The 14,241-nt window shown below is 35.8% G+C and overlaps 1 protein-coding gene across 1 annotated transcript; it reads left to right on the top strand.

Moving 5' to 3' along the window:
• The first annotated feature begins 6,304 nt into the window (after positions 1-6,304).
• LOC130238659 (CMRF35-like molecule 9) lies at positions 6,305-13,874 on the top strand. Its single transcript, XM_056469747.1, has 10 exons — positions 6,305-6,350; positions 6,537-6,863; positions 8,601-8,915; positions 12,131-12,167; positions 12,270-12,344; positions 12,486-12,586; positions 12,700-12,749; positions 13,335-13,382; positions 13,478-13,528; positions 13,797-13,874. The coding sequence occupies exons 1-10, from the start codon at positions 6,305-6,307 to the stop codon at positions 13,872-13,874; spliced, it is 1,128 nt and encodes a 375-aa protein (XP_056325722.1).
• The last annotated feature ends 367 nt before the right edge of the window (positions 13,875-14,241 follow it).

Here is a 14,241-nt window from a genome sequence, read left to right as displayed (position 1 = left end):
GACGACGATCGTGACGGCTGCCGGAAAGCCAGGTACATTTGTAGTGTTTTCTTTTTGCTCTTGTAAGAGTGAAGAGGCCATTTTGCAGTTTCAAAGGCCACTACGCACCCGAGCAACATAACAGGCCTGCATCGAGGGTGGGTGAGACTGTATGTGTGTGTGTGTGAGAGTGGGCCCACTTTCAATAATATTTCAGTATTGCAAAAGTGTTTATTTGCTGTTAACGTTTACAAAAGAGAGAAAAAGGTGTTATTTTTACATTTACTTTAGAGAATATTTGCTTTGAGATTCTATAATCTGAGATACGAATGCACTAAATAATTGTGAGTAATCTACATCATTCAAGGGTGAATATAGTTTTATTAAGGGAGCGTCTAAAAAGTGCATCAAGTCACCAAAGTGTAAAATGCTTATTGCTTAAGTGATTGGGGTCCAGTTGTTAAATACTCATACGGTGTCTGTTTATTGAAGGTTAACTGTTTCTCTTTACAATTAGTGTTTTATCTATTGTGGATTGATATAAGGTTGTATCAATAATTCCTATCTTATTATAAATAGCATTATAATTATATTTATACCTAAAATATCATCTATATAAATAAAAAATACATCTATAATCATCTTTATTTTATTTTGTTTATAAATAAATTTCTATTTGTTTATAACTTAATTTGTTTTGCTTACTTATTCAGTGAAGTTCTCTAAAAGTGGTATCTGATTAGGGGGAGTGAAATAATAGTCGAGAGGCTAAACTGTAGGAATCCGGTGCTCCACCCTATAGAGCTTAGGTCAGGACAAAGCCTAAGAGGGCAGGGGGCACTACATTTATTTATTTATATTTTTTGTTTATTTATTAAATAAATATTATTTTATTATTTATTTATTTATTTATTTATTTATTTATTTATTTATTTATTTTTAATAAATATATAATCAAACCCTGAACTTAAAAAACAATGTCATCACTTGGTAGAAACTGTGTGAATGGATTGTTTGTTATGGGCTTTACTTTAATTCATGATTAAATAACATTACGTTTGGAATCTTAACATGATTAAAATCACAAGCATATCTGGCCCAATTCATTCACAAAGTCTTTTGGAGTCCATTCATAACTGTCGAGAGAGAGGGCGGGACCATCACAAGTTTTGGGAGCTCATTGGATGGTGGCACTTCTCCTTTCAGCTATTGGCTCAATGTAGTGTCAATGAAAAGTGCAAAAGGTCGGCAGCCATTTTGTTGCCCAAAATTCACCAGTGTTCATGTTTGGAGGCTATTCTTGTGAATGCACTTCAGCGACTAGTTTGGATGATAACAGAGCATTCCATGGATGTTTATCAACGAATAAATATGTTGTGGACTAATGTTTTACAGATTGAATTACCTGGACCCTTGCAGTTAGTGTTGGGCAAAGCAAGGCTTCGTGAAACACTGAAACAGTCGAAGCAAATGTGTCGAAGCTTCGAAACCAGGGGCGTCGCTAGACCCAATTCACTGGGGCACGTGCCCCAGTAAAAATCTCCAGTGCCCCAGTAAATGCATTGAGATATGATTTACTTCATATGCAAGTGTATTTATTAAGAGTGGTAATTGCGAAATAAAGACGTTAGTAAAACCAGCGTAACAGCCTTTTTTGTTTTGCAAGTGGAAAAAACTAAAGTTTAAACAATATGATGGTGATCATCAGAGATGTATAGTAACGAAGTAGAACTACTTCACTACTGTACTTAAGTACTAAAAGGCAGTATCTGTACTTTACTAGAGTATTGTTTTTTTCTCCTACTTCCACTTTTACTTAAGTACATATTTTCGATGAGTTTAATACTTTTACTCCGAAAGATTTTTTATGAGCTGCATCGTTACTCGTTACTAGAGGTGTCAAAATGGTCGATATCGGTTCAGTAATAGATCATAACGGGTTATTACGTACTGACGTCATTTATCTCCTATGTGCGGTGTCGCAATACTATGGCGAAGGACGGAGGCGCGAGGGCGAGTGAAGGCAGCACAGCACACGAGCCGCTATTTCACTACTACAGAGAAATGTTGTGAGACTCCATCTCTGCCTCTCTCACTTTGAAGGTAAATTTTCATCTCCTCTTGGCTGTTAAAGCGATACGTGTGGATCCAGACCTGGGCGTGTATGAGGTGCAAGTTTTCTCCACTGTGTCTATTATAGATTACCTGTGATAACCGCGTATTATACATACATAGACTGTAACCGCGGCTGTTCTTCCCGCCATCAGTGAACAACGCTTTCATTTCTAAAGCCGATAGCACCCCTTTCTGTTGAGAAGGTGAAGACAATAACCAATCAAAGGGGTGTAAGACCTCGCCTGTCAGTGTTTAAAAAGCAGGCGGGAGAATATTTACATTAGTTTATTTGCTATAAATGCTCATGCTGTCTTCTGTGCATGAGTTTTGTTTGATACATTCAGAAAGAGTGTTTTCTTTGAGCGGGTCAAATTAAGGGTACAGTTCATATATCTTACTGCTGTATTAAAGGACACAATTGTATTACAAGTAACCATTTAACTGTCACACCAAGAAAAAAACCAATAGAATTTTTTTATTTATTGCATTTCTTAACTCCTAATGTCGCTAGTTAACACAATCAATACATTTTCCCCCAACACATCCCATAATTTCTAAAATATCAGCCTCTACCAAATGGTTGAGATGTTGGTTTATGGTAAAAGTACCAGAATGAATAAATATACTATAAAAATATGAAATTTAAGACCAATTTAATTAAAACATAATCAAAATGAAACATTTTTGAATACTAAATCATAGCCATAAAATATTTCAGATTTTCATTTAACACAGTAATATACACGTTTTCTTTTTTTACAATAAAATCAAAATCAAGTGAATTAGAACGTTCGTTTACAGCGTTTACAACCAGTAATTTGTGCTCCGAAAATGGGTTTCAATAGCGTTTTGAGTGGATTATGGACTGTTTTTGTGACACACAACTTTGAGAGGTGTGTGTTAAAGCTGTTATAATCTGTCAGATCTGTGGTTCAAGCGTGAGAGAAAAACAGTATTGTAAGTCATGTTTCTTTTCGTTCTGCTTAATGACGTGCCCCCAAAAAAGAGATTTAAAATAAACAAAACAATATGATGTCTTTTGACTGCATTCTTTAATAACTACATTACACAATACTTGTACTTTTGCTTTCAGTACTTGAGTAGTACATTTTGAAATAAACTACTTGCAATACTTAAGTACAAAAAATGTTGAATACTTTAGTACTTCCACTTAAGTATGGTGCTTAAAGAGCACTTTTACTTCTACTCAAGTCACTTTTTGATAGAGTACTTGTACTTTTACTTAAGTCTGGGTCTCTAGTACTTTATACATCTCTGGTGATCTTACTAAGCATGCCTCTTGATAGATTTTTTTGTATGAAGCAAAAAGGAGGGACGATGAGTCAGGGAGGTAAGACTTAATAAACCTAATTATCTGCCATGTGTCAAGTCTACAACAGATAATCCTATAACACATATTTTTTGTATTTTATTGAATTGTCTATAGAATTTCATTCAAATGAAATTAATATTTATGTAAAAGTAATTTCTTAAATGATCTCAGCATCACTCCAGTTGTCTTAACATTGTTTTCCAGTTACATTTAAGATTATTTTGAAGAATAATTCTATAATAATAAGAATACTTTTATTTATAGTAAATATATATATATATATATATATATATATATATATATATATATATATATATATATATATATATATATATATAATTATTATTATTTTTTCTTTTTAAGGGGGGGAGAGGGATGCGATGAGGGAAGGGGGTACGTGCCCCAGTAGAGCTTTAAATCTAGCAACGCCCCTGTTCGAAACGTTTTGAAACCCGTCTCTACACCTAGTGATAATTTATATGTAATGCACTGGAACAGTTTCAGCAAAGAACTAGTAGAGCAAATTGAGGTATTAAACCCCACTTTGTAGATGTGAATCTTAAAGTGATATAGTGGAGCGGTTAGAAATCCTTTTTGAAATGCTTAATATCAGTTTGAAATACTTTGTTCTTGTATCGTTTCATTTCAACATTGGTCTGACATCCGAATAAACCCTTTGTGAATAAATAGGTCTTGTTTTGGTCATAAAACAGAGTTGTTGCTAGATCAGAGACGGTTGTGGTCAGAAGTTAATAAGAATTATTTATATTATTAATCAAATTTTCCATTTATTGTGTTTTATTAATGTCTACCCAAAACCTAAACCCGATCATCACAGTACTGTAAAATATTAATGATTGTTATACAGTGTTACAAAAATGATGCTAATATTATGGCGTATCCGCAGCTATAGCCTATCTAGACTGCACCATAAAAAAGTAACTATTAAAATACATAAAATCATGATTGGGCGACACAGTGGCGCAGTAGTTAGTGCTGTCGCCTCACAGCAAGAAGGTCGCTGGTTCGAGCCTCAGCTCAGTTGGCATTTGTGTGTGGAGTTTGCATGTTCTCCCTGCGTTCGCGTGGGTTTCCTCCGGGTGCTCCGGTTTCCCCCACAGTCCAAAGACATGCGGTACAGGTGAATTGGGTAGGCTAAATGGTCCGTAGTGTATGTGTGAATGGGAATGTGTGGATGTTTCCCAGAGATGGGTTGCGGCTGAAAGGGCATCCGCTGTGTAAAAATGTGCTGGATAAGTTGGCGGTTCATTCCGCTGTGGCGACCCCGGATTAATAAAGGGACTAAGCTGACAAGAAAATAAATGAATGAATAAAAATCATGATTTTGGAGTATTTGTACAAGTCGGGATTCAAACCCAAAAGCCACTGAAAGTAGCGCACGCACGATCCACTAGGCTACATGAGACAGAATTACTTCTCTCACCCTGTCAGTCAAATGCAGATTCGCCAGGTCTCGAAACGCTTTTGAAATGATCGATGCTTTGAATCGCTTTCATCACGTGACCAGGTGTTTCTAAACACTTTAGTCACGTGACCTGGGTGTTTCGGATCATGATTTGGTACAGTGCTTCGAAACACTTGCGCTTTGAGATCTCGACATTGTGTTGAAATGTCAGTTTCACGTCAGCCATCCCTACTTGCAGTCAAATTACAAGCTGTTAGAATGTTATAGATCTGTGGATGGGCGGGAGGCTTGAGAGGTGAGTTTCTTTCGTTGAAAGTATTCTATTCACACGAGTATCTTCTTTCAAAAAGATTTATAAAATGTTTAGTCTTTGTTGGAGTGTAACGTTAGTTATTTTTGCGAAGCGTCCCCTTTAAGCATGCTATGTACGTTACCACAATATAACCACGTTATCAATATTCCCACACCACCGTTACAAAGTTTGGCTGCAGTTTAAATGTTAGGCCAGTAGCAAATTTCCACAATGAGAAATGCAACCTGCCACATAATCTTTATATTTAATACTGTATGTGGTGTGATGTGGTTTGAGGGAACTTTCCATGAAACCTAATCTAAATGCAGAATCGTGTAACGTGTAGCATTTTTTAATTTAAATTTTTTTTTTTTTTTTTTAGAAAAGCTTAAATGGAAAACGATTCTTTGATTTTATCTACACGTGTGAACGTCACTGCTCTGCCGATATCCGTGCACTAAAGCAGTCTATGAGCATTAATGTTCAGAAGGTACTACTTCATATGCTTGTGTTTTTTTATGGTTAATTTGAACACATTGTACACATTCACACATCCTTTATTTATTTAGCCTGCTAATGACTGGAATTAATTCAGCACAGCACATTGAATTAGAATATATTGATACATTTTCCAAATAATTCTGTTTTAACATCCTTTAATTTAGAGCGTGTCTGGACACTTGAACAGTTGAACACTTTAAGTTTTGTTTTAAAATGTAATTGTTTAGCTTTTTTATACCAAGCATGAACCGCTTCTCTTCAACCTCAAATGAAAAGGAATTAATTAATTAATATTTTCATATATTAATGATAATATCTTTAGCTTTTATGGGTCCATTATGACAGTTGATTTAAAACTCTTTTTTTCTACTCAGCCATGATATTCTTTTAGTATTTAGGCCAGTTTTATAAACAGATTATGTATTTCAAATTATCAAATTGAACAAGAGATTCTGCTCTTTAACATCACTTAAACTGCTCACAAACAGAAAACTCATAAGTGAAGTTTTGTGCTGTCTTGAGAGACATAAATGAAGTGTGATGTTGCTGGCTGCAGAATAACCGTTGCTCATGTTCACACTTGTGTTGTTTGAGATGGTATTTCTGCTCTTCCACTGAAACAGCAGTTCCTCTCTCACACACACACTTCACTGCAGACATGATTCACACTCTGATTCTCACTGTGGTTTTACTTCACACTGGAGGTAAATAATTATAATTATTTTTAAAAACGCATTGTTACACTATTATATGGTCTGTTGTTTACTCCGTGTGTTACAGTTGTTAAACTTTAATGCTAGTTATTCTTCAGTATACATTTACTTCCTTGCTGTGTGTGTGTAGTTTATGAGTGTTTATGCTTTTTCTTCTACATTTAATCTTGTCTACAGATGGAACTTGGATTAATAAACTGAATATAGCAGTGAAATCTGGATCACTAGGCATTATTCCATGTCTATATGAAGAAAAACACAAAGCAAACCACAAGTATTGGTGTTGGGGGTCTGTTTGGAGCTCTTGCAAAACATTAGCATATGTAAATACATTTACAGATGGAAATAAATTTTCCATCACTGATTATCCAGGCCAGAGTATTTTTACAGTGAATTGGAAGAATCTGCAGCTGTCAGACTCTGGATATTACTGGTGTGCTGTGGAGATCGGTGGCTCTGAGATACTAGATGCTGGTTATTATTTATATCTGACAGTACAATCAGGTAAAAAAAAAAAAAACCTTTTCCAAATCTTTCTGTTTTTTGACAAACAAAAAATGTAAAAGGTTTCATTGTGTGGGATTAAGGTTTATTTCTGTTCACAAGTAAAGAACTGAAAAAGGAGAAGAAGACAAGTTAAATATAGGATGTGCGATGGCTAATGAAAAAAACACAATGTGGCCCGACTACTGCAGGTCTATATATTGTATTATTGTTGAGATATCATCACTTTTCTTCTGTCAAATAGTTGTTAATCATTCTTACTCTGATTCTTATTAACAATTCCAGATTCATGAAGTTCATAAAAGAAATCAGATCAGAAATTGCTAGAATTTTTCATATATTAGGTAGTGATTCTCTAGGTTTGATTCACTAAAGAACCCTAATAAGAATCCATTACTGTTTACAGTTGCCTCAGAATCTGCTTGATTGAGTTTCATGTGTGTGAAAGAATTTAATGTGAAAGTAATTTAATGAAAATTAAATTGCTCGAATTTCATTTAACCAAACTGTACGTAGTAAGTGTACTAAGGCAAGTGGATTGTATTATATCTTTATTATACTTTATCTGTACTATTTGGGACAAAAATTTTCCCACAGAGCCTATTCTCCTTGTACAGCATGCCCTTTATGTAAATTTTCTTACACAATTGTAACTCCAGTAGTTCATTGTGGTGGTCTAAATGTTGCATTACACCTCTGCTGTAGAGAAAACCTGTAAAGTCCCTGCATATTTCACACTTGCCTCATTTGTTTTATTGAATCACACTTGAGTTCATTTTCCCTTTTGGTGCAGTACAATTGGGCCCCTTTATGTCCTACAACACAATATGACTGTGATTGTGATTTCACCATGAGCGCTGGCCGGTACAGGCCCTATGACAACATTTTGACGGGCGTAATAGTATCTCTGGGGGCACCAAAACAACGTGGGCCCTTAGAATCGTTCTAACTTCTAACTTCGTTCTAACTAACGGCGCCCCTGGATGTCACATCAGCTCTTTGGTACTGGCCTGAACAGTTACAGTCATATCATTCTGAAGCCCAAGGTAGATTATCAGAGTTAAGCAGGGATGTGAATCCTTCTGAGAACTAGAATGCTGTTGGAAGTGGTGTAAGTGCGGCCAACAGTGGGTCATGATGCCCCAGTATAGTGACGGAAATATTTATTTCTATAGCACCTTTACAATGTAGACTGTGTCAAAGCAGCATAACATGAAGAATAGAGGGGGTGGGGGGATGAAATTATTTTAGATTGTAGAAAACTTTCCAGCAAATGAGGCTGGCAGGAGAGTCGTGGTACGGTGCTGATGTAGTCCTATAGTTAAATCAGATTCAGTTCATTTTCTAACAAATGCCACTGTTGATTGACTGAAGAGCAGCTCCACCACAAGATCCAATCCAATCTTCATCACTGGACTGAAGGGGAGAACAAACCTTGGTAGAAAGCAGGATCAGTCAGGGTGACCAGTTCCCCTTTAGCTAAACGTAAATTCACAGAGCTGCAGTTTAACCCAGTGGGTCTTTTGGGAACTGTTCCCAGCTCTGGATGCTCTGATTAATACAGCCTAACAATCTTGGATATCTGCGATGATTATATTGTCTGTGTGCAGAAATGAACATAGATTAAACATACTCACTACTTACATGCACTGAAACAGTGTTTTGAGTGGCAGTGAGTTCACAGCTGTTTGTTTCTGTTTAGTAAAAACGTTGTATCGTCGTCTTGACTGTTTTCAGCTCCTGATGTGTTTGTGAAGAGCAGCAGTGTATCTGGACATGAAGGTGATGATGTCAGAGTTCAGTGTTTCTACAGTTCAGAATATAAGGCTAAAAACAAACAATGGTGCAGATGTAAAGATAAGAGCTGTTTATACCCAAAGAAGAAAACTTTTACACCCCAGAGTTCATCAGTGCAGATCAGTGATGATGGTGAAAGCTCCTTCACAGTGCTGATGACTGGACTGAGACTCTCTGATTCTGGATGGTATTTTTGCTCTGTTGGAGATCTGCAGGTTCCTGTTCAACTCACTGTCACTAAACCTGAACACAAAGGTAAGATCACAAACCAGTTCTGCAGTAAAAATGTAATGCTATGACTGCCCTTAAATGCCCTTGTTGCTCTATTTTTTTTTTTACTCTTTCCACTATTGACAACTTCTCCAGCAACTACACCTGAGACAGAAATGTAAGTTTAAATGTTTTGAACTTTTAAAAGGAATCAAACACATCCAAATTCTTTTGTTTTCAGAGGCTTATGAAATGATCATTTAAAAGGTTGCAAAAACACTTTACGTGCTTTGACCTTATTACTTTGTGAAGTTTCACAAGCTAATTTTGAGAGGTGCACATGATATGTCCACCCCATCTCCCCCTTTCTTCCTTTACCACGGGGAGCTCTCAAGAACTACCTGATATCGTACTCCCCTTACATGCTCAATCGACCAGGCGGGAGCCCTGAGCTCAATTATCTCTGAGCTCAGGGTTCTCTCCCGGGACAGCATGCCAAACCTGCCAACATTTGTCAAACAATATCTAAGTGTAAACTCTTGAAATTATTTAAATGTACCACTCTTATCACTGTATCAAGATATTGATGCTGCAACACACCAATGTGTATTTGTGAGTGATTTACTAAATGAAGCTAATCAATCGAGTGTTTTTATTTCAATACTTTTTTTACACAAATATACTATTTTTAACACAAATATAACTGTTTATTTAAATATAACTATTATTTTTCATTGTTTTGCAGGAGCACAACACACTCATCTGTCAAGACAATTCCTACACAACGGCATACAATACTGAACAGTAAGCAGCAGCTAAGTTAATTAAGTAACTGAGTTAATTAGTAACTATTAAGGAATTCTGAGTTTTGTGATAAATTTGGTTAATAACTAATTATGAAAAGTTTCTTAAAAGATGTCATGATTGTTTTAGCTCTTGATTTAAATTTTTATCTTTTAAGACTTTTATCATATAAGTCTGACTTATCATATAATAATCTAACACAAATAAATGCACTACCTGGAAAAACTCGAGCCGAGCACATCATACAAGAAAAGACAGGACTAGTGTCTGGACTCTGCCACTTTGGTCTTCTTTATTATTGATTTGGTGGCTGAGTCAAGACACTAGTCCTGTCTTGTCTTGTATGATGTGCTCGACTCAAGTTTACTCAGGAAGTGACTCAATTCTCCTGTCTTTGTGTCATGTCTTTGTGATGAGAGCAGTCTCGGCTATGCTCAACAGTATTTAGATGCAGAGTTAGATTTGCAAGCTGAGACCACATATCTCAGAGACTTGCAATGACAGACTCAATGGAGTTAGTGATGTCACTGTGAGGGGTAGGGTTAGGGGTGGGGTTAGATGTGCGCATTAAAAGCATTGCATGCATCTAAGGTTGCAACTGCACCAAGTCTACATGCAAACCTTCCCGCGCGCACTCCCATTTGATGAGGTCCGTGTGGGCTCCGGTCATGCATGTTCTCCTCCCTGTGTTTGTTTTTTGTTCGTGGCATGCTGTTTCGTTCTCAGTGCTTCAGTCAAGTTGGTTTCTGTTTCAGTTGGTGCTTGGATCCACGTTAGGTGTTTTACTTATTGTGTACTTGTGTCTAGGCATGGGCTGGTATAAGATTCTGATGGTATGATAACCTTGGATTAAAATATCACGGTTTGACAGTATTGTGATTGCTGCTCAAAAATATATATGTCTGGGTAAAAACGGGGTTTCTGCAGGTTTCATCATGTCAATTTAAGACTTTTTAAGATCTTTGTAAGACCCTTATCAATGAAATTTCAGACTATCACAGGGCAAAACGCAAATAATTTTCTGTAATAGCCAGAAATTTTAATTGCCCAATTAAAATTAAAATTCGGTTATTTCTTAGCCACATGTTTTAAACAATGTGTCAAAACAAGCAAACTCTAGTTATATACATATGATTTTATTAGCACAACCTTTCTTTAAAAAAAAAAAAGACAAGTTTTAAAAGCTATAATAAACAAAATTAATGCACAACATGAATTAAATTTTTTTTAATGTAATTTTGTTTCCTAATGCTCAATAAAATATTTTCAGAATTCTGAGGGCTAAATCAAAGTTAATATTTATTTTGAGGGTAACTACACCTTTAAATTCTATATTATTTTAAAATGCAAATTAAAAACTATTTTTTTTGGTGTCATTTATTTAATCGACGCTCACATTGAAACTAATCTGAAAGTCTTCTGAAAATCAAACCAAAACAGAATATTTCTCACGAATGCAATGTAGCACAAATAATATTCAATTAAAGACAATCAGAATGTCAAAGTTTTAAAAGCTATAATAAACAACATTTATGCACAACATAAATTTATGCATAAAAGCGTGAAAACATGGAAAACTTTTAAACAAATGTTATTGTAAGAATGTAAGGAAGATAATTAAAATTGTTGATAATGCTAAATAATGTTACTTTTGTTACTTTTTTTGATTGATTTATTGGTTGTACTGATTGGCTATAGCTTTACATGGACAATGAGTGAAAATTATGACCTGTTTAAAAGTATTTAAAGCCGTTGGCGCCAATAGTCTAGTGGTTAAGTGCGCTGACATATAGCACCATGGTGCTCACGGCGACCCGAGTTCGATTCCCGGCTCGAGGTCCTTTGCCGACCCTTCCCTCTGCTCCCAGTACTTTCCTGTCTGAAATCTCCGCTGTCCTATCTCAATTAAAGGTGAAAAAACCCAAAAAATAATGTTAAAAAAAAGTATTTAAGACCCACAATAGCATATTTCAGTGAATTTTTTTTGTAAATTTAATTTTTGAAATTTAAGACATTTTATTCTGCTCTCTTCATTCGTTTCAAAAACACAGATTTCTTTCCAATTTAAAATAGCATCTTTGGTTATTTTTTCAGCTGGAGATATTGTTTTCCTAAAAAAGCTTAAAAAAATCTAAATAAAAAATCTTACACATACCTTAAAAACGGTATAGCAGAAAATGTTGGCGTTTTTAAAACCTTGACTTTTCCAAACCGCGGTATTTGAAAACGGTTGTCGTCTCATGCCTACTCGTGTCTTGCATTCAGTCTTGTCTTGCCGTTGTATAAAGCATGTGGCTTTCTCATTGCCTGTGTGTTCTTGTCCTGTTTCTTGTGAGCACATGGATTGTGTTAGTCTGTTTGTGTCATGTGCTCTTGTCCAGAAAGGGAAAACAATAATGGAAAAACTTTGGTTTTAAATAATTTAATAATTTTTTTTCTCCATTTCTTATTAACAGCAGCCATGACTACTGGTTCAAGACCCAAAGCACATGTGTAAGTGAATATTATAATTATTATTCAATCATTCAGAGTAATAACTGATACCAAACTGTTACACGGTAGGTATTACTATAGTAATGTTATTTTTAGATCCAGAGAAGATCCCCATCGCTCTCCAACACCAGATTCAGAGACTAATGCTGGAAAAGACAACAAGGATGAACAAAACAAGTAAAAAAAACAGTTTAAGACATTTCAGTGTGCATTTGCTTTAATTAAATCTCTAAATTAAAAGCAAAGCCTTCAGATATTAACATGCTTGTACATGTTGTAGTTTTCATAATTTTAATAAATGTGTCTCCATCACCACAGGTATGATGTGATTTTGATCATTTGTGTTGTAGCAACACTTACGATTTTACTGCTCGTTGCTCTTTTTGCCATAGTAATCTGCAGGATGAGAAAGAATACAGGTGAGTTCATCTTTTCATAGCTCAATATAATGATTTTTACATGTTCTATTGGAGAATACTCTGTAGTTTTGAAAAATATTATGAAAATTAATATTTAAATCTCACTCTGACAGAAGGTGATCAAATTAGAGAAGAACGCTTTGACAGCAGCACTGTTAATACCGTAAGTGTGTAGAATTTACAGTAACATATACTGATGCAGTTGAGACATTCTCTAGGAAATAATGTAATTGTGTAAAATTAATTGAGCATCTAAATCTGTGTTTGGTGCTGTCACGGTCACCAGCGATCATAACTCCCTAGATCGCTGGTTTGCACATAAGGACTACAAATCCGCCATTCATGGACTACATATTCATACATGCACTCCGTTCACACACACACACATGCCTCCTCATATCCACTGATTAGACTCCCACAGCTGTTGCAGTTCCTAGACTGATTGCAGACACTATTTATACAGCTCACACTCTCACTTCCATTGCAGAGTCTTGTTTAACTGTAAAGTGACATTACAACGCGTTTCTACTAATCTAGTTTCTCCGTGTTTTGATCTTGCCTTGTTTACTTTTCTCCTTGTCTGCCGCCTGCCTTCTGACCTCTCGCCTGATACCTTTAACCACGATTCTGGACTGCCTTTATATATCTGTTTGCACCTGTGTTGACCATTGCCTTCCTGACTTTAATTAAACCTGCACTTGGATCCGAACTTCAGTTGTCTCTGTCACTCCCCGTGTTACAGGTGCAGATGCCCTCTGAAAACCAAATGACATCTATCAGTCCTGCAGAAGCTGATGTAAGTCCTCATCCTTCATTGTGTGTGCTTTAGAACTCTCTAAAGACACTGAGATGCTGAATTCAGATCAGTGATGGTCAGTTGTGTTTGTTCAGTCTTCTGCTGATGATGGTGCTGTGGTCTACAGTCTTGTCTCCTTTAAGACAGTAAGTCTCTCTGAGATTTTCACCGCTGAGAATTTTTGTGAAATTTTGTGTGTGTGTCAGCAGTTTTAACTGGAATTGTTTCCCCAATTCAATGTCATTCATTTTGTTCGCAATTTATCACAGTTTTTGAATTTGCATTGTGACTCTTGCAGCACTGAAGTTATATGATTTGTGAGACATAAATGAACAGCCGAAGCACAAAGAAAGTTTTCTAGCTGTAAACCGTGTTGGGCAAACTCCTCTCAGATCTGATCATGTTTTTTCACAGCGTTTATCATCAGTGGATGCAGAAGCTGATGTGCTCTACAGCGCTGTGATGAAAGATCGCAAAACTGTGAGTTCATAAATGTACACATATAAAGAGGAATCCTTTATTGAAGCAGTTAGAAAAAGTGAAAGTCATTTACTGTAATTCAAGAATAAGTCATCATACAATAAATGTATCAGTTTTAAAGGATTAAAGTATGCAGATAACAATTGTAAACCTTTTAATCCCCTAAACTAGTTATGATTTGTGTTGATATTTCAGGTATTATGTGCAGAATTAATTCATAGCCAAATGGAGGATGAAGTAGACACAACAGGATTTTAGAGGAAGATGAAACCTGCTTTAATATTTCTTCTCATCTTCAATATAAGTCCAAGGAAAATTAACCAAGTTTTTACAAAAAAATTAAAAACCAACAGGCAATGCAGTGGAGCAGTAGGTAGTG

The sequence above is a fragment of the Danio aesculapii genome, chromosome 2 (assembly GCF_903798145.1).
Source record: "Danio aesculapii chromosome 2, fDanAes4.1, whole genome shotgun sequence".
Classification (NCBI taxonomy): Eukaryota; Metazoa; Chordata; class Actinopteri; order Cypriniformes; family Danionidae; genus Danio; species Danio aesculapii.
Note: the sequence above shows the minus strand (reverse complement) of the source record. Positions and strands in the feature narration are given on the sequence as shown.